This window comes from Bufo gargarizans, chromosome 3 (genome assembly GCF_014858855.1).
Source record: "Bufo gargarizans isolate SCDJY-AF-19 chromosome 3, ASM1485885v1, whole genome shotgun sequence".
In the NCBI taxonomy this organism is placed as follows: Eukaryota; Metazoa; Chordata; class Amphibia; order Anura; family Bufonidae; genus Bufo; species Bufo gargarizans.
In genome coordinates this window covers 513,606,121-513,627,151 of record NC_058082.1, presented here as the reverse complement: position 1 = coordinate 513,627,151, position 21,031 = coordinate 513,606,121, and the positions used below count along the sequence as shown (strand labels likewise).

Genomic DNA, 21,031 nt, shown 5'->3' with positions numbered 1-21,031 from the left:
GTTATAGAGCAGGAGGAGCTGAGCAGATTGATATGTAGTTTTGTAGGAAAAGATTAAGTAAAACTTGTATTTCACTGAATTAAATTCCTGCTCATTCTGGGCTTTGAAGTCCAGGAGGCGGCCCTATCAGTTGTATCAGTGACAGCCTTCCCTTTATGACGGTGTAAGGAACAGCCCCTAGAATGACCAAGTTACATTGAATTGCTAGTGATTAGGGATGAGCGAACTCGAACTGTATAGTTCGGGTTCGTACCGAATTTTGGGGTGTCCGTGACACGGACCCGAACCCGGACATTTTCGTAAAAGTCCGGGTTCGGGTTCAGTGTTCGTCGCTTTCTTGGCGCTTTTGTGACGCTTTCTTGGCGCTTTTTGAAAGGCTGCAAAGCAGCCAATCAACAAGCGTCATACTACTTGCCCCAAGAGGCCGTCACAGCCATGCCTACTATTGGCATGGCTGTGATTGGCCAGAGCACCATGTGACCCAGCCTCTATTTAAGCTGGAGTCACATAGCGCCGCCCGTCACTCTGCTCTGATTAGCGTAGCGAGAGGTTGCGGCTGCGACAGTAGGGCGAGATTAGGCAGATTAACTCCTCCAAAGGACTTGATTAATCGATCGATCTGCAGCTGTGCATCATTGAGCTGCTGAAATTCAATTGCTCACTGTTTTTAGGCTGCCCAGACGGTTTGTCAGTCACTTTTTTTGGGGGTGATCGGCGGCCATTTTGTGTCTTGTGGTGCGCCAGCACAAGCTGCGACCAAGTGCATTTAACCCTCAATGGTGTGGTTGTTTTTTGGCTAAAGCCTACATCAGGGTGAAGCTGTCACACCAAGTGCATTTAACCAGCAATAGTCTGTTTATTTTTTGGCCATATACTACATCAGGGGCAAGCTGCGCCCGTCACCAAGTGCATTTAACCCTCAGTAGTGTGGTTGGTCAAGCTGTCACACCAAGTGCATTTAACCAGCAATAGTCTGTTCATTTTTTGGCCATATACTACATCAGGGGCAAGCTGCGCCTGTCACCAAGTGCATTTAACCCTCAATGGTGTGGTTGTTTTTTGGCTAAAGCCTACATCAGGGTGAAGCTGTCACACCAAGTGCATTTAACCAGCAATAGTCTGTTTATTTTTTGGCTATATACTACATCAGGGGCAAGCTGCGCCCGTCACCAAGTGCATTTAACCCTCAGTAGTGTGGTTGGTCAAGCTGTCACACCAAGTGCATTTAACCAGCAATAGTCTGTTCATTTTTTGGCCATATACTACATCAGGGGCAAGCTGCGCCTGTCACCAAGTGCATTTAACCCTCAGTAGTGTGGTTGGTCAAGCTGTCACACCAAGTGCATTTAACCAGCAATAGTGTGGTTATTTTTTGGCCATATCCCAGTCTAATTCTGTCAGTAAATCCATACCGGTCACCCGGTCGCCTAAATACTAGCCCTCAAATTTATATCCCGCTAAATCTGTCGTTACCGCTGTACTGTTCTGGCTGGGCAAGTTATTTAGTGTCCGTCAAAGCACATTTTTTGTTCTGGGTTAAAATACAATTCCCAATTTAGCAATTTCATAATTTAGTGGTTTCTGCTGTATCAGAGCTATTTGAAATCTATCCCTAAAAGGGTATATAATATTCAAGGTGCACATAGGGTCATTCAGAATAACTTCACACACACGCTACTGTGCATTTCCAAGTTTAATTCTGTCAGTAAATCCATACCGGTCACCCAGCGCCTAAATACTAGGCCTCAAATTTATATCCCGCTAACTCTGTCGTTACCGCTGTACTGTTCTGGCTGGGCAAGTTATTTAGTGTCCGTCAATGCACATTTTTTGTTCTGGGTTGAAATACAATTCCCAATTTAGCAATTTCATAATTTAGTGGTTTCTGCTGTATCAGAGCTATTTGAAATCTATCCCTAAAAGGGTATATAATATTCAAGGTGCACATAGGGTCATTCAGAATAACTTCACACACACGCTACTGTGCATTTCCAAGTTTAATTCTGTCAGTAAATCCATACCGGTCACCCAGCGCCTAAATACTAGGCCTCAAATTTATATCCCGCTAAATCTGTCGTTACCGCTGTACTGTTCTGGCTGGGCAAGTTATTTATTGTCCGTCAAAGCACATTTTTTGTTCTGGGTTGAAATACAATTCCCAATTTAGCAATTTCATAATTTAGTGGTTTCTGCTGTATCAGAGCTATTTGAAATCTATCCCTAAAAGGGTATATAATATTCAAGGTGCTCATAGGGTCATTCAGAATAACTTCACACACACGCTATTGTGCAATTCCAAGTCTAATTCTGTCAGTAAATCTATACCGGTCACCCAGCGCCTAAATACTAGGCCTCAAATTTATATTCAGCTGAATTTGAATACAATACATTGGGCCAAATAATATTTTTGTTGTGGTGAACGATAACAATGAGGAAAACATCTATTAAGGGACGCGGACGTGGACATGGTCGTGGTGGTGTTAGTGGACCCTCTGGTGCTGGGAGAGGACGTGGCCGTTCTGCCACATCCACACGTCCTAGTGTACCAACTACCTCAGGTCCCAGTAGCCGCCAGAATTTACAGCGATATATGGTGTGGCCCAATGCCGTTCTAAGGATGGTAAGGCCTGAGCAGGTACAGGCATTAGTCAATTGGGTGGCCGACAGTGGATCCAGCACGTTCACATTATCTCCCACCCAGTCTTCTGCAGAAAGCGCACAGATGGCGTCCTGAAAACCAACCCCATCAGTCTGTCACATCACCCCCATGCATATCAGGGAAACTGTCTGAGCCTCAAGTTATGCAGCAGTCTCTTATGCTGTTTGAAGACTCTGCTGGCAGGGTTTCCCAAGGGCATCCACCTAGCCCTTCCCCAGCGGTGAAAGACATAGACTGCACTGACGCACAACCACTTATGTTTCCTGATGATGAGGACATGGGAATACCACCTCAGCATGTCTCTGATGATGACGAAACACAGGTGCCAACTGCTGCGTCTTTCTGCAGTGTGCAGACTGAACAGGAGGTCAGGGATCAAGACTGGGTGGAAGACGATGCAGGGGACGATGAGGTCCTAGACCCCACATGGAATGAAGGTCGTGCCACTGACTTTCACAGTTCCGAGGAAGAGGCAGTGGTGAGACCGAGCCAACAGCGTAGCAAAAGAGGGAGCAGTGGGCAAAAGCATAACACCCGCCGCCAAGAGACTCCGCCTGCTATTGACCGCCGCCATCTGGGACCGAGCACCCCAAAGGCAGCTTCAAGGAGTTCCCTGGCATGGCACTTCTTCAAACAATGTGCTGACGACAAGACCCGAGTGGTTTGCACGCTGTGCCATCAGAGCCTGAAGCGAGGCATTAACGTTCTGAACCTTAGCACAACCTGCATGACCAGGCACCTGCATGCAAAGCATGAACTGCAGTGGAGTAAACACCTTAAAAACAAGGAAGTCGCTCAGGCTCCCCCTGCTACCTCTTCTGCTGCTGCCGCCTCGGCCTCTTCTGCTGCTGCCGCCTCGGCCTTTTCCTCCGCCTCTGGAGGAACGTTGGCACCTGCCGCCCAGCAAACAGGGGATGTACCACCAACACCACCACCACCTCCGTCACCAAGCGTCTCAACCATGTCACACGGCAGCGTTCAGCTCTCCATCTCACAAACATTTGAGAGAAAGCGTAAATTCCCACCTAGCCACCCTCGATCCCTGGCCCTGAATGCCAGCATTTCTAAACTACTGGCCTATGAAATGCTGTCATTTAGGCTGGTGGACACAGACAGCTTCAAACAGCTCATGTCGCTTGCTGTCCCACAGTATGTTGTTCCCAGCCGCCACTACTTCTCCAAGAGAGCCGTGCCTTCCCTGCACAACCAAGTATCCGATAAAATCAAGTGTGCACTGCGCAACGCCATCTGTAGCAAGGTCCACCTAACCACAGATACGTGGACCAGTAAGCACGGCCAGGGACGCTATATCTCCCTAACTGCACACTGGGTAAATGTAGTGGCAGCTGGGCCCCAGGCGGAGAGCCGTTTGGCGCACGTCCTTCCGCCGCCAAGGATCGCAGGGCAACATTCTTTGCCTCCTGTTGCCACCTCCTCCTTCTCGGCTTCCTCCTCCTCTTCTTCCACCTGCTCATCCAGTCAGCCACACACCTTCACCACCAACTTCAGCACAGCCCGGGGTAAACGTCAGCAGGCCATTCTGAAACTCATATGTTTGGGGGACAGGCCCCACACCGCACAGGAGTTGTGGCGGGGTATAGAACAACAGACCGACGAGTGGTTGCTGCCGGTGAGCCTCAAGCCCGGCCTGGTGGTGTGCGATAATGGGCGAAATCTCGTTGCAGCTCTGGGACTAGCCAGTTTGACGCACATCCCTTGCCTGGCGCATGTGCTGAATTTGGTGGTGCAGAAGTTCATTCACAACTACCCCGACATGTCAGAGCTGCTGCATAAAGTGCGGGCCGTCTGTTCGCCTGTCTGCGCTACAGCGTAACTTCGGCCTTCCCGCTCACCGCCTCATATGCGACGTGCCCACCAGGTGGAACTCCACCTTGCACATGCTGGACAGACTGTGCGAGCAGCAGCAGGCCATAGTGGAGTTTCAGCTGCAGCACGCACGGGTCAGTCTCACTGCGGAACAGCACCACTTCACCACCAATGACTGGGCCTACATGCGAGACCTGTGTGCCCTGTTGCGCTGTTTCGAGTACTCCACCAACATGGCCAGTGGCGATGACGCCGTTATCAGCGTTACAATACCACTTCTATGTCTCCTTGAGAAAACACTTAGGGCGATGATGGAAGAGGAGGTGGCCCAGGAGGAGGAGGAGGAGGAGGAGGAAGAGGGGTCATTTTTAGCACTTTCAGGCAAGTCTCTTCGAAGTGACTCAGAGGGAGTTTTTTTGCAACAGCAGAGGCCAGGTACAAATGTGGCCAGCCAGGGCCCACTACTGGAGGACGAGGAGGACGAGGATGAGGAGGAGGTGGAGGAGGATGAGGATGAAGCATGGTCACAGCGGGGTGGCACCCAACGCAGCTCGGGCCCATCACTGGTGCGTGGCTGGGGGGAAAGGCAGGACGATGACGATACGCCTCCCACAGAGGACAGCTTGTCCTTACCCCTGGGCAGCCTGGCACACATGAGCGACTACATGCTGCAGTGCCTGCGCAACGACAGCAGAGTTGCCCACATTTTAACGTGTGCGGACTACTGGGTTGCCACCCTGCTGGATCCACGGTACAAAGACAATGTGCCCACCTTACTTCCTGCACTGGAGCGTGATAGGAAGATGCGCGAGTACAAGCATTCCCAAATGTCACAGGGGAACAAGTGGAAGCCCAAGGCCAAGGCAGAGGAGGAGCAAGAGGTCGCCAAGGCAGCTGTGTCACGGCCAGCTCCTCTGAGGGCAGGGTTAGCATGGCAGAGATGTGGAAAACTTTTGTCAACACGCCACAGCTAACTGCACCACCACCTGATACGCAACGTGTTAGCAGGAGGCAACATTTCACTAACATGGTGGAACAGTACTTGTGCACACCCCTCCACGTACTGACTGATGGTTCGGCCCCATTCAACTTCTGGGTCTCTAAATTGTCCACGTGGCCAGAGCTAGCCTTTTATGCCTTGGAGGTTCTGGCCTGCCCGGCGGCCAGCGTTTTGTCTGAACATGTATTCAGCACGGCAGGGGGCGTCATTACAGACAAACGCAGCCGCCTGTCTACAGCCAATGTGGACAAGCTGACGTTCATAAAAATGAACCAGGCATGGATCCCACAGGACCTGTCCGTCCCTTGTCCAGATTAGACATTAACTACCTCCCCTTAACCATATATTATTGTACTCCAGGGCACTTCCTCATTCAATCCTATTTTTAATTTCATTTTACCATTATATTGCGAGGCTACCCAAAGTTGAATGAACCTCTCCTCTGTCTGGGTGCCGGGGCCTAAATATATGCCAATGGACTGTTCTAATGTTGGGTGACGTGAAGCCTGATTCTCTGCTATGACATGCAGACTAATTCTCTGCTTACATGAAGACAGATTCTCTGTTACGGGACCTCTCTCCTCTGCCTGGGTGCTGGGCCTAAATATCTGACAATGGACTGTTGCAGTGGTGGCTGACGTGAAGCCTGATTCTCTGCTGACATGAAGCCAGATCCTCTGTTACGGGACCTCTCTCCTCTGCCTGTGTGCTGGGCCTAAATATATGCCAATGGACTGTTGCAGTGGTGGCTGACGTGAAGCCTGATTCTCTGCTATGACATGCAGACTAATTCTCTGCTGACATGAAGCCAGATTGTCTGTTACGGGATCCTCTCTCCTCTGCCTGGGTGCTGGGCCTAAATATCTGACAATGGACTGTTGCATTGGTGGCTGACGTGAAGCCTGATTTTCTGCTATGACATGCAGACTGATTCTCTGCTGACATGAAGCCAGATCCTCTGTTACGGGACCTCTCTCCTCTGCCTGTGTGCTGGGCCTAAATATATGCCAATGTACTGTTGCAGTGGTGGCTGACGTGAAGCCTGATTCTCTGCTATGACATGCAGACTAATTCTCTGCTGACATGAAGCCAGATTGTCTGTTACGGGACCTCTCTCCTCTGCCTGTGTGCTGGGCCTAAATATCTGACAATGGACTGTTTCATTGGTGGCTGACGTGAAGCCTGATTCTCTGCTATGATATGAAGACTGATTCTCTGCTGACATGAAGCCAGATTGTCTGTTACGGGACCTCTCTCCTCTGCCTGGGTGCTGGGCCTAAATTATGAAAATGGACTGTTGCAGTGGTGGGTGACGTGAAGCCTGGTTCTCTGCTATGACATGAAGACTGATTCTCTGCTGACATGAAGCCAGATCCTCTGTTACGGGACCTCTCTCCTCTGCCTGGGTGCTGGGCCTAAATATCTGACAATGGACTGTTGCATTGGTGGCTGACGTGAAGCCTGATTCTCTGCTATGACATGAAGACTGATTCTCTGCTGACATGAAGCCAGATTGCTCTGTTACGGGACCTCTCTCCTCTGCCTGGGTGCTGGGCCTAAATTATGACAATGGACTCTTACAGTGGTGGCTGACGTGAAGCCTGATTCTCTGCTATGATATGAAGACTGATTCTCTGCTGACATGAAGCCAGATTGTCTGTTACGGGTACCTCTCTCCTCTGCCTGGGTGCTTGGCCTAAATTTATGAAAATGGACTCTTACAGTGGTGGGTGACGTGAAGCCTGATTCTCTGCTATGATATGAAGACTGATTCTCTGCTGACATGAAGCCAGATTGTCTGTTACGGGACCTCTCTCCTCTGCCTGGGTGCTGGGCCTAAATTTATGAAAATGGACTCTTACAGTGGTGGGTGACGTGAAGCCTGATTCTCTGCTATGATATGAAGACTGATTCTCTGCTGACATGAAGCCAGATTGTCTGTTACGGGACCTCTCTCCTCTGCCTGGGTGCTTGGCCTAAATTTATGACAATGGACTGTTGCAGTGGTGGCTGACGTGAAGCCTGATTCTCTGCTATGACATGCAGACTGATTCTCTGCTGACATGAAGACAGATTCTCTGTTACGGGACCTCTCTCCTCTGCCTGGGTGCCGGGGCCTAAATATCTGAGAATGGACTTTTCCAGTGGTGGGTGACGTGAAGTCAGATTCTCTGCTATGGGACCTCTCTCCAATTGATTTTGGTTAATTTTTATTTATTTAATTTTTATTTTAATTCATTTCCCTATCCACATTTGTTTGCAGGGGATTTACCTACATGTTGCTGCCTTTTGCAGCCCTCTAGCCCTTTCCTGGGCTGTTTTACAGCCTTTTTAGTACCGAAAAGTTTGGGTCCCCATTGACTTCAATGGGGTTCTGGTTCGGGACGAAGTTCGGATCGGGTTCGGATCCCGAACCCGAACATTTCCGGGAAGTTCGGCCGAACTTCTCGAACCCGAACATTCAGGTGTTCGCTCAACTCTACTAGTGATAATGTTTTACACAGACTGTGATGACTTCTTTCAGCCACAAGAAGCCGCTGTGTCTTTGAGTAAGAAAGAAATGAAGTTGTTTGGTTCCAGAGGATGTAGGAGGAGTTTCAAGTTCCCGGGCTTTGTCTGGTGTGTGTCTTCCTGGATGGTGATGAGCTGAGAGTCTGTCTGCAGTTGGACAGAGTCACAGAGACTAAAAAGTGATTCTGAGAAGAGGATATCATCCAATTGAGAGACTTGTTACAGGACATGGGGCCTAACTAACGTGCTATAGGTTAGCGGGACCGTGGCAGAGGACAGGGGACTCCTGGCAGAGCTGAACTGATGTGGATTCCTGTACCTGCAATCTAGAGAGAGATGAAAATGCAACACGCTGGGACAAGCAAGCGACTGTATCAGGAGCCAGACGACACCTGCCCCCACGTACCAGACCAAGACAGGCAGCTACCTTGTGGGAGAATGTGACATGACTGATCTCTGCCCAGCTACTTACAGAACTGTGGGTGTGCACCGGTGCTGACCTGCGATAGGGCATAGAGCAGGAATCTTTAGTCAGAGCACTGTAGCAACGTGCCCTGAGTAGCACGGGTCAGACAGGAAAATATCAGAGCAGAGTAGCCTGCATTTTTATGTGTTTGCTGGCTGAAGCGCATTTAGTATATCACCCTAATTTACCCTCCCACAAAGTTCCTTGTTATCCTCCACTAAGGCCAGCCAGTCAAGTTCTAAGAGCACCTCCGGCACGCAGACAAAGAGAAGGCCGTCAACAGGCACAGTGTTGGCGGTGTGGAAATTACGGACACTTCGCCAGAGGGTGACGGAGTGATCCATCTGGACACCCAGAATCGCCGTTAAACTTCCGGCCACCGGAGTAGTGGGGCGTACTGTGGGGGAGGTGTAAAGCCAAGTTACCCAGCACTGCTCCGAACACCTGGTCGCAGGGTGTACCATCATACAAGCTGAATTTGAAGGTATTCCTGTTGACTGCTTAGTGGATACCGGGTCAAAGGTAACTACTATGCCTGAGTCATACTTCAACCGTTACTCTCAAGCGCTGGCCAAGCCAGAGCAAGAGACATTGGTCCAGGTTACAGCAGATAATCAACAATCGATCCCTGTCACGGGAGTCGTGTGGATGAATGTACGGCTATGTGGACAAGAAGTGGGGAGAAAAGGTATACTGCTGGTCCCTGAGACATTCAATGAGTTGTACCGGTGATAATGGGCATGAATATTCTGAGAGAATTGGACCAGATCATGTTCACTAAACGGGGCCCGGGTTATTGGAAGCAAGCCACTCTGCACAAACCCACCCAGAAAGCATTTCAACGGTTGATCCGATTCTGTGGGACACAGAAGAGTGTCCCAGCACATCAGTCTGTGGGAACTATCCAAGTGCTAGGAAGGGCTACCCTCACCCTCCCTCCTGGTCGGGAGACTGTACTGACACTGCCCGTGTACCTGCAATCTAGAGAGAGAGAGAGGAAAAGACAACGTACTGGGACAAGCAAGCGACTGTATCAGGAGCCAGACGACACCTGCCCCCACGTACCAGACCAAGACAAGTAGCTACCTTGTGGGAAAATGTGACATGACTGATCTCTGCCAAGCCACCTACAGAACTGTGAGTGTGCATCGGTGCTAACCTGCGATAGGGCATAGCGCAGGCAGGGCTCCAGATGGCTACCAAAATGGTCGCCAATGCGACTTAGAATAGCAAAATGGCAACAAGACTTTGTGGTCTTGTCGCCATTTGCGCTCTAGACCCTCCGCTGCTCTGCCCCTTTAAGAAGAACAGGATTTGATACAGCAGACAGACGGCAATCCAATAACAGAGCTCCGCACAGTACAGAGCTCTGTTACTAGTGAGGAGGCTGCTGATTGGTCCTAGTATGATCCGTGGGCTGCCCTGCCATTGGCTGCTCCTCTCACACCACCCCTATTCTCCCGCACTGAACACAGTAGCAGCTTGCTCTTCAGTCTTGAAAACAGGGAGCCGCTCCATGCCGACTGCTCCATAGAACAGGTTAGCTTGAGAAGTTTTTCAGCGCATACTTAACATTCCACAAACAGTCACAGTCACCCCTGCGCTGCCGCTGCTAAAGGCTACTCCTTATGTCTTTATGACCCTGATAATACTCAGGGTATTTGTGAGCTCCCTGCCTGGGCTCACAAAAATTATCTTAATAAGGGAAAAAAAAGGGTTAATAGGAGCCCCGCGGTGGTCAAGACACTAAAAAGCCAGTGAACCATATCTCTTTCAATAGTCCGTGCTTAGTAGGAGGAGATAACCCCAGTATTATAAAGTAGAATCATTGGTGGCGCAGTGCGCCCCCAACCCCCCCCCCCCCCTCCCAAAGTATTATAATTATTGGTGGCAGTTCCGATCAGAGCCCCAGCAGTGTATTCCTGGGGCTCCGATCGGTTACCATGGCAGCGAGGACGCTACTGAAGCCCTGGCTGCGATGTTCAGCTCCCTGCTGCTGTGTGCACAAAGCCCAGGGCAGAAGGCACAGTGTGAAGTCCTAGTCACCCTGATAGAGCTCTATTAGGGTGAATAGGACAAGGGATGAAAGATCCCAGGTTCTAGCCCATAAGGGGGTAAATAGTTATTAAATAAAAAGTTAAAAATAAAAAAAACTCCAAAATATTAAGTTTAAATCACCCCCTTGCCCAATTTTACATATGTAAAAAAGTGTAAACTATTAAAATATTTTAAAAATATCTCCTATGTTGTGTACGCCGTAACAGAAAAAAAAATTTTTTTTGCCATTTCTTAGACACCTTGTCCCGGGTGTTTTTAATTTTTTTCATGTGGTATCAAGTATCGCAATACTTTTTTAAGGTATCGAGTTGAAATTTTGGTATCGTGACAACCCTAGGGTAAGACATGTGTAATTATAAGTATTTTAAATTTGGCTAATACATTTTTCGGGTTAGGAGCCTATGGCTCCTTGATATTTTTTTTAGTATGGAGCTCTTGCAGGAATTTTTAGTCAGAGCGTTGTAGCAACGTGGCCTGAGTAGCAGGGTCAGACAGGAAAATATCAGAGGAGAGTAGCCTGTATTTCTATGTGTTTTCTGGTTGGAGCACATTTAGCATATACCCTTCCTATAAATTTGTGTAAACTTGTTAACATTGTTCCTGTCATTTGTCGATTGCGCCCCTGGTGCATTGGCCCAATACTGGTAAACCAATTTTCCGGCCATCATATTTTGTTATTTAATAAAGCCGGTATCTGCTTCAGCCTCCTCGTCTGCTGTACTGTATTTGAACCCTGCACTGCAGTCTCTTCCTCCCCTAACCACTACAACTGTGTATATAGAGACAGCTGTCAATCACTGATAGGACTGTCTCCTTGATTTCAATCAGTGACTGACAGCTATCTCTGTATACACAGTCATAGAGGGAAGGCGATCAGTCACTAATAGGACCGTCTCCTTGACTAATAACGTATTTTACTGACTTTCTCCACAATGCTATATATAAATCTGCTCAGCTTCTTCTGCTTTATGACATGCTGCCTGCAGCTCAGACACCATGTGCAATGTGAGGGGTTCCCTTTAAGTTCTGCAAGTGGAGAGGTGGGGTCCCCATGCATCATCCTTGTTTTTCTAGCACATCACTCAGATGCTCAATCAGATTTAGATCTGGGAAATTGGGAAGACAAGTCAACAACTTGAACTCTTTGTCATGTTCCTCAAACCATTAGCAGTTTTCTACCTATTTACAAGAACCTTATTTGTGCAATTAGCTTTTAATTCATTATTATGAATGTGTGTTGTTTAAAAGGGATCTGTTATCAGACACCATGATATAAATACATCTGTTATGGGAGATGTACACTGGTAACCGCATTCTAATGGTCTTTTCTCAGATCTCCATATGTGTTCACAATGTGGAGAAATCAGTCTTTTATTTTTATGCACATTAGCTACTGGGTGAGACAAAGACATGTGTAGTTGTACCCAGTGGCTTCACTCATTCTCTTCCCAGCTGCGCCCCCACCTCTTTGACTGACGGGGACAGTTAGTGTTGATGTACTCATGCCTGGCCCTGAAGTGTCGCACCGTTTGGCACATGTGCATTACATGACCGGAGATCTCCCATCTGCCCAGCAATCTCCAGCCATGTACTGCTTTTGCGCTGAACATGCTGCCATGAGACGTGAAGGGCAGGAGTGAGTATATCTACACTGCCTGGTTAGGGCAGGGCCAGGAAAAGAATGAGCAGAGCCTTTGCAACAGCAATGCACTTGTTGTACCCAGGGGCTAATTTGCATAAAAATAAAAGGCTGATTTTTCCACATTGAGGGCACCTATGGAGATTGGACCCAAGACCATTACAATTAGTTGACCAGCGCACATCTCCCATGGCAGATGGGTTTATATTAAGTTATCTGATAACAGATTCCTTTTAATCTCAAAACCAACAATGCTGCATTTTGTTAATATTTTTTTAAATAGTCAAATTGTAACTGCCAATGTAAAATAAATAGAGATTGACGTTTTTATTTTTGTATGTTTTTTTTTTTTCATTGTTTAAAGGCCGTATCGGTCATCTGATTTCCATTGGAGTCCGAATAAATTAAACCCTAATTGCAATTTCCCGGATTGCCTGAAACAAAATTCTAATTCTTTCAAACCTTTTTGGAAAATTCAGGGCAAATTCCTGAATTTTAGAATCTATTATCTTCTTTCTAAAAATGAATATTATGATTCTGTAACATATACCGTGCCTTTTGCTTATAAGAATACAATGAGCAATATTCTTCTGATTATTTTTTTTTTTTAGGTGGATCAGTAGAGTTAACCTTGCTGCTTCTGGATATACAGAGAGAGAGCGAATCAAGCAAGATCAAGGTACTTGGAGAATATTTCCAGTAAAGTATAAATACTCTGAGATTAGTAAAGATTAGAAACAAATTGACTGATTAGTTTTCTAGAAACTGCATCATCAATGGTCTGTATCTGGAATTAGAGCTCAGTGTCTGACTTGTTTATGTTGATGGGGCTAAGGAGCATTACCAAATAGAGCTTGTGGACAAAAGCTGTGCTGTTTCTGAGGAGAAAAGCAGACCATATCTTCTACTCGCTATCTCTTGTTGTACCTTCTCATATTAGGGTTTAAGCATATTTTGCTGATGGGGAGTAATTTGAATCTCATGCACGGCCAACCTGAATACATTGCGTTTTTAATCATTGCAAAGCAAAAATTGCATATTGCTCAAAGAGTATGATCAATATACCATCAATAGAGCGTAAGTGAAGTCAAAAAGGACCTTTCACCTCTAAAACAAGTGAACTAAGTATCATGATCTGTACAGCTCCATTCTGCCGCTATGTCCTCCGGTATCTTTTCTCACTTGGTTATAGTAGGAGGAGACTGCCCTTGTTCTCCTGGGCGTCTCCTTCTCCTATGCTGTAGCGCTGGCCAATCGCAGCGCAGAGCTCACAGGCTGGGCGTTTTTTTTTCTCCCAGGCTCTGCACTACGATTGGCCAGTGCTACAGCCTGGGAGAAGAAGACGCCTAGGAGAACAAGGGCAGTCTCCTCCTACTATAACCAAGTGAGCGAAGATACCGGAGGGCATAGCAGGAGAACAGAGCGGCGCCCAAGGATATTAGTAAGTGCAGTGAGATCCCTGGGCGCCGCTGTATATGTCATGATACTTAGTTCACAATGTCTTTCCAGGTAAAAGGTCCTCTTTAAAATCTGTGACCGAGAAATATGGTCTAGAACATAGGTGGACTTCTGAAAGAGGTGGTGTATTGGAGATGCTTTAACTGCATATTGAAACAGTGTGTCGTGTAGTGCATATCGCTATCTTGCAGACTACTGGAGTGAAAGTGACCAAGAAGAAGCAGAGACTCCGTCAACTCCAAAACAAGACAGCCCGCCTCCACCATATGACACGTACCCAAGGCCAGCAACAGTAAGTACTTAATTCATAAGTTTATATTTTATACAGTTCAACTCTGCTTCAGTTTCACATGAATATAATAAATGTTTGCGAGCAAAATTTTAAGTAGATGTATGTCAGAAAGTTGTTCAACATTCTATTTCCTGAAGAAATAAATTGAATCATTAAAACTGGTATACCCCATTAAGTTTTTCACCCAGACATCAATATATGCTCTGATTTATGTGAAAAGAGGTTGAATAAATAGCTAATGTCATTATTAGGCCTCATGCACACGACAGTATTTTTTTGCGGTCCGCAAAAAGAGGTTCCGTGTATCTTCCTTTATTTTTTGGAGGATCACCAGACATGAAGGAAAGTAAAAAAAAAATCTAAGTCAAGTTTGCCATGCAAATGATAGGAAAAAAACGGACGCGGACGAAAATCTTGTGTGCCTCCGTGTTTTTTCACGGACCCATTGACTTGAATAGGTCCGTGAACCGTTGTCTGTGAAAAAAAATAAGACTGGTCATATTTTTTTAACGGACTGGAAACACGGATCACGGATTACACAGAGTTTTCCACGGACCCATTGAAAGTCAATGGGACCGCAGAAAATCACGGAAAACGGAACAATGGACACGGGACACAACAACGGTTGTGTGCATAAGCTGTGATGCCAAGGTATCTGCTTCCTAGATTGCCTGGCAGTCAATCAAAGCATAGTTGCGAACAGTCCTAAATTTGCAGGGACTGTTTATAGTTTTCAGACAGTTCACGCAATTTCTGTCCTGGGCCAAAATGGATGGTTCTATTCTTATTGGGGGCTCAGTCTATTTGTCTATAATTTAAAGTATGTAAAAGCCAGGCTGAAATGATTACAAGGATGTTCTATTATGTCATAGTGTGGTTAGGAGACTGACACTGAAAGATGGGGAATTCCTAATATTTGAGCTCAAAAGGCAAAATTAAAAGCAAAATCAAATAGCATTCCTTTTAAATTCTATTAGTGTCAAAATGTGGTCTTCTTAAAAGGCTTTAAGATATTGAACTGCAGGCCACATGCCTGTTGTCTGTACATGATTATTGATGTTTGTTTCACAAGTTTATAAATGGTTTTCCTTTTCCCTTTCAGATGTCATGTGCTAGCCCATTTGTGGAACAGAAACACAGCAGATTATCCTCAACAGAAACCTCACAGTCCCAATCTTCCCATGAGGACTACCGTCAGGACCCTGCAGGAAGCACCACTGATTCTCCAGTGCGCAAAACTGCCAGCCAAAGACGATCTTGGCAAGATTTAATTGAGACACCGTTAACCAGCTCAGGACTTCATTACCTTCAGACTCTTCCCCTGGAGGACTCTGTGTTCACTGACCCAGGAGTGGCATCTCCAGATCACAGGCGGCAGTCCACACTTCCAGCTCCAAAATGCCACCAACAAGATCATTATGGCCCATTTCCCTTAGTTGAAGGGAACAGGTTACAAGTACTGAGTAGCAGTGGGGCAAAACCACGCAGTTTTACACTACCAAGAGATGCCGGCTTAAGCCATTGTGCGCCCTTGTCCCCAGTCAGTATATTGGAACCAACAGAACTTACTCATAAAGAAGAAACAGAAGAGGGAGGCACTTCCCAAGAGCCAGAAAGACCAGACGAAGCAAGTAAGTGCACGTATTGTTCCTTTGCGCGTAGGATGCCAGTGTAGATGGTCTTAATGCATCAAATAGAGACAAATGAATAAATCGAACATGTCATGGTTCACTATACGCTATTTAAACAAATATCTACAATAGTAACTCCGTCCACAGCTTGTCGTTACATCCTTTTACAGTAGGCACTTGGCGAACAATACAAAGAGCAAAATGCTTGAGGAGTGATTCATTACACAATTATAGCTGCCTCAAAGACGTAATAGCAGTCGTTCTCTGCAGCATTTACGTTTTCTTTTACTCCAGGTAATGGATTCACTTTGTAAGAAACCTAATTGATCTTTTTATAGCAAAGAAATAAAATACTCACAGTTGGAAGGACCCTGCCTACACCAAACTTTTACTGGTGTCATTTAATGTCATGTAGATGCTTCTCCCTCACTCAGTTTTAAATTTGCCACGCACACCAAGAACACATCTTCCAATAGTCTTACTTATGTGAATGTATCATGTCTTCACAAAACATAACCGTCTGTACAAGCCAATGTCTCTCTTTGGGTGTTTTATGTGCTTATATACTGTATGTTATGCTTTAAGCAAACTGCCTATGTTGTGATATTTTTTTTGTGGATCAATGTGATCATCCTGTGCAGATATTTATTCTAAGTAGGTAGGTGTTTGAGATCTGAAAAGCTTTTTTTGTATGTGACTTGTATGAGCTTACAGGTTCTAGGAACTCTAGGACAACCATAAAACTGAACCAGCACTCGAAAGTACTGTGAGGCCAATTCAATTCCGTCCCTATGGACCAACTAATATTTAGCAAGGGACCTTATCTGTATGGTCAAAATTGCAATGAATAAATATTTCCATTTATAAGGTCCGATAATTTACAATACAGCGCCAGATGCATAGTGTCTATGTAAATAGATTTATACAGTGCTTTAATAAATGTGTCTATTCCCACATCCTTGGTGGTCTAGGATAGTAGAAGGGGTTATGGTAAGATTCCTGGTGGTATAGGGCTGCAGAAGATTTGATGCCTGTATCCTTGATGATCTAGGACAGGGGTAGGAAACCTCCGGCACTCCAGCTGTTGTGAAACTACAACTCCCAGCATGCATACTTGCCCTGCTCTTCTAAAAAAGAAAATTAATGGAGCATGCTGGGAATTGTAGTTATCATGCTGGGAATTATAGTTTCACAACAGCTGGAGTGCCGAAGGTTGCTGATCCCTAATATAGGACAATGAAAGGGGTTGTTGTTAGTATCCATTGTGCTCTAGGACAGAGAATGTGTTAATGTTTATATCATTGGTTGTGTAGTGTAGCAAAGAAGTTATAGTCAGCATCTTTGGTGGTCAAGGGCAGACAAAGGGATTAATGTCTATCTCTTTTGTTAATACCCCTGATGGGCTAAGGCAGTGGTCTAGAACAGAGAAGGAGTTAGTGTCTATACTACTGGTCTAGTGTAGTGAAGAAATTATTGCCAACATTCCTGGCGGTCAAGGGCAGACAAAGGGATTAATGCCTGTATCTTTTTTTTAGTACCCCTTGTGGTCTACAGAAGCGAAGTGGTTAGGGTGTACATTACGGGTGCTCTAGTGTAGTGAAGTAGTTATTGCCAGCATACCTGGTGGTCAAGGGCAGAGAAAGGGATTAATGCCTGTACCTCTGTTCCTGTCAGGCCGGGGAACAGAAGGCACTATTTCATATCTAGGTTCTAGGATGAATGGTTTGCTCACCACTCTAGGCTTCACATTGTCCCTGTAGCAGATTCCTGTTCTTTTATCATACAGATAAGAGCATAGCAGGGACACAGGTAACTGTGTGATCTCAGCTATTGTGCATTTTCTGAATCACTAAAGAGACACTGTAAGGAGTCTGTGCTGGGGCATATTTTCCTTCAGTGGGGGAACTGTGACTCCATAGTTAGAGTACAGTGGAGCTGACGACTAAGGGTACCATACACATTATATTATTGACTGCCAAAACTACCTATTTTGGTGGGGGGTGGTCAACTTTCTGATATGTATGGGGGCCTTCTAATTCTGATGATGTTGGGGCAAAGAGGGATCAAGAAAGTTGAAATCCAATGCCTGATCCTTTTGTCCAAGCAGTAGATAAACCACTACCAGAGGTGTCTGGCGGAAGGTTCCCCTCTCTTGCCAATGAAAACATATAAATTCTTAGTCGAAACGAGCATGCATGTGTATGAGAAATTTGGGGAGAAGAACTATTAGCTGAATGAGGGTTTGGCAGGCAGCTATTGGAGGTGCGTGGGCAAAATAAGAACTATGACTGCAGTGGTGAGGAATGGCTTTTGTTGTGTGTTTACCTAATGTTTAATCCAGGACAAACATAAGGAACTATGTCCATATGCCCCTTGTGTGGATCGTTAGTAACCTAATATAGCTATTGATTCCTTCTCCAAAGAATATTGACCCTGAGAACAGAGCTCAGGGACCTAGTTGGAGCAAACAGTATGTTAAGGAGTTGGAATACTTCTGCACTGTTGGTTTAGCTTTATATATGTTGCCCAGAGAATCTCTTTAAGATCAATTTGTCAAGCCTATGATATGTTGATTTGTAGATAGTACTGTATATGGTGCTGTTAAAGTAGTTTAAATTTGTCTAATTTTATATTGTAATTGAAAGTTGCATTCTGTGTGAATGCAGATAAATGTGAAATTATATCATATCATCAGCTAATTCAAAAATGTTATCTAAAAGGACTGTAGGTAAAAATGTAAGTGTGTTTATCACATGGCTGCTTCTTTGCTTACCAATGCTTCACATTTAGTACTGAAACCTCCTGATTAGTGCCAACGCTCCTGGTCCTGTGGGTGGTTCAGCCGTGTCAAGCATTTGGACTGTTTGGACCAAAAAGATGGCACAATTACCGTATATCAGAAATTTTGGTGAATGAAATGTTTTACGTTATGAAAGCAATTTATTCCTTTTCAAAAAATTTTTTTTAGCAGACACCAAAAGATACTCTTAAGGGGTTATTCCACAGAAAATATTACTATGCAATGAATAGAGCATTTAAAGTGAAGTATTATTGCAATATACATGCACTGTACAATTTATTTTCTGGTAGAGCCCCCTGCTGTTTATCCGTCTGGTCCATCTTCTCCTTCAGAGGTAGTTTCTCAGTAGCTTCCTAACTCTCTTCCCCTCCTCTCAGTGCCTGGCGTAGTGATCTCATAGTGAAACAGGTGAAGTTGTCCAGACACCTTTCATTTGTTTATCCCTACTTTTAAAGTCATAGAAATAGACAATTATATCTCTCTTTAGACAGTGGAGAGGAAAATTGGGGGAAAGCATTACATACTATATCTAGCATCTAGCATATAGCATCTCCAGAGCTACATGTGAGGGGCTATTTTCTATTCAAAGGGGTAATGGGTTAGCAATGGCAATGCATCCTGGGAGATTAAGATGCTTGATGAGCAGCTGCCCACCCACAGAATGGGATGAAAGTCCCGCAGATATGGGAGTTAAAAAAGAGTTTTGCATCCTTTGGATAACCACTTTAAGATATATTTATTTTTTAGAAACAGTCTATGGTTATATTTTCTACAGAAACCTTTCTGCACAAACCATGGTTTACACACATGAGCCCATTTTTGTTATTCAAATTATATTTCATACACCCAGATCCTCATCATATTCAACTTGAATTTAATTATATTTGTACAGATTAGCCCAGATTTGCTATTCCTATAGATGGCTAAAGCTTAGACAGTCTTATCACGGTGGCTCAGGCTGGATGATGTGTGGTGCAGGTGTAGATACGTTTCTTTGTCTTGATGCTGGCTATTGGTTGGCTTCCACTGAGACAAATTTTTACACCACAATTGTGCTAAAATGTTGGTGCTAAATGGTGCATCTTAGGCTCTGCATGTTTCCCATGAAGCCCTGCCCACTTTTTGTAAAACTCTCCCCCTTGTTAAGCATGTCTGGAAAAAATGTGTAGAAGAAACCTTAGATGCACCAAATTGCTCCATTTTGCTTTTTGGTGCAGGTGCATTAATACATCCGGGCCGTTGATGTGGATGCCATTTGCAATCAGATATTACTACTATAACAACAATGAAACACCTGAACAAGGGCAGGAAGTGTATTCTTGATATCATTGGAACAGAGAATTTTCAGGTTCCCCAACTGATTTATGAAAAACCTGTTTCACAATGTTCATATACGCTAAAGGACCTTTAATTTAACATTTATGGAAGTTGTACTTTAGAATTTTTTTCATGTTTTAGTTTATTATGTGTTCTAAGCCTGTATGCAATGCTCAGGATTAAGGTCCATTCACACGTTCGCAATTCTGTTCCGCATTTTGCGGAATGGAATTGCGGACCCATTCATTTCTATAGGACCGCACGATGTGCTGCCCAGATCCAGAAATGCGGACCCGCACTTCCGGGTCCGCAATTCCGATCCCGAAAAAAATAGAACATGTCCTATTCTTGTCCGCAATTGCGGATAAGATTAGGCATTTTCTATTATGTGCCGGCGATGTGTGGTCCGCAAAATGCAGAACACACATTGCCGGTGTCCGTGTTTTGTGGATCCATAAAACACACACAGACGTGTGAATGGACCCTTAGTGTGTGATTTTTATTTTTATTTTACAGTTATTTAACATCCTGTGTAATATATTATCATTTATTTTATAATGTTATGGTTTTAATGTTAATGCATGATGGCATATAGGGATCAGATTAAAAATGTTAAATACAGGGTTCTAGAGCATTTCTTTTAAGAATGCAAATAGTTTTAGAGACATTATGATAGAAGATTATTTAACAGCATTTTATTTAATATGTACAGACGTGGACAAAATTGTTGGTACCCTTTGGTCAATGAAAGAAAAAGTCACAATGGTCACAGAAATAACTTTAATCTGACAAAAGTAATAATAAATTAAAATTCTATAAATGTTAACCAATGAAAGTCAGACATTGTTTTTCAACCATGCTTCAACAGAATTATGTAAAAAAATAAACTCATGAAACAGGCATGGACAAAAATGATGGTACCCCTAGAAAACACAGAACATAATGTGACCAAAGGGACATGTTAATTCAAGGTGTGTCCACTAATTAGCATCACAGGTGTCTACAACCTTGTAATCAGCCATTGGGCCTATATATATGGCTCCAGGTAATCACTGTGTTGTTTGGTGATATGGTGTGTACCACACTCGACATGGACCAGAGGAAGCAAAGGAAAGAGCTGTCTCAAGAGATCAGAAAGAAAATTATAGACAAGCATGTTAAAGGTAAAGGCTATAAGACCATCTCCAAGCAACTAGATGTTCCTGTGAGTACAGTTGCACATATTATTCATAAGTTTAAGATCCATGGGACTGTAGCCAACCTCCCTGGACGTGGCCGCAGGAGGAAAATTGATGACAAATCTAAGAGACGGATAATCCGAATGGTAACAAAAGAGCCTAGAAAGACTTCTAAAGAGATTCAAGGTGAACTTC

The 21,031-nt window shown here is 44.9% G+C and overlaps 1 protein-coding gene across 5 annotated transcripts in view; it reads left to right on the top strand.

Annotated features, from left to right (window-relative positions):
• Window positions 1–21,031, top strand: part of CNKSR2 (connector enhancer of kinase suppressor of Ras 2) — a 414,221-nt gene that overhangs the window by 331,812 nt on the left and 61,378 nt on the right. For all 5 annotated transcript variants that reach the window (XM_044283965.1, XM_044283964.1, XM_044283963.1 and 2 more), the window contains 3 exons: window positions 12,772–12,839; window positions 13,810–13,910; window positions 15,013–15,541. In XM_044283965.1, coding sequence (XP_044139900.1) covers window positions 12,772–12,839; window positions 13,810–13,910; window positions 15,013–15,541 — 698 coding nt within the window. The remainder of the gene's footprint in view (window positions 1–12,771; window positions 12,840–13,809; window positions 13,911–15,012; window positions 15,542–21,031) is intronic.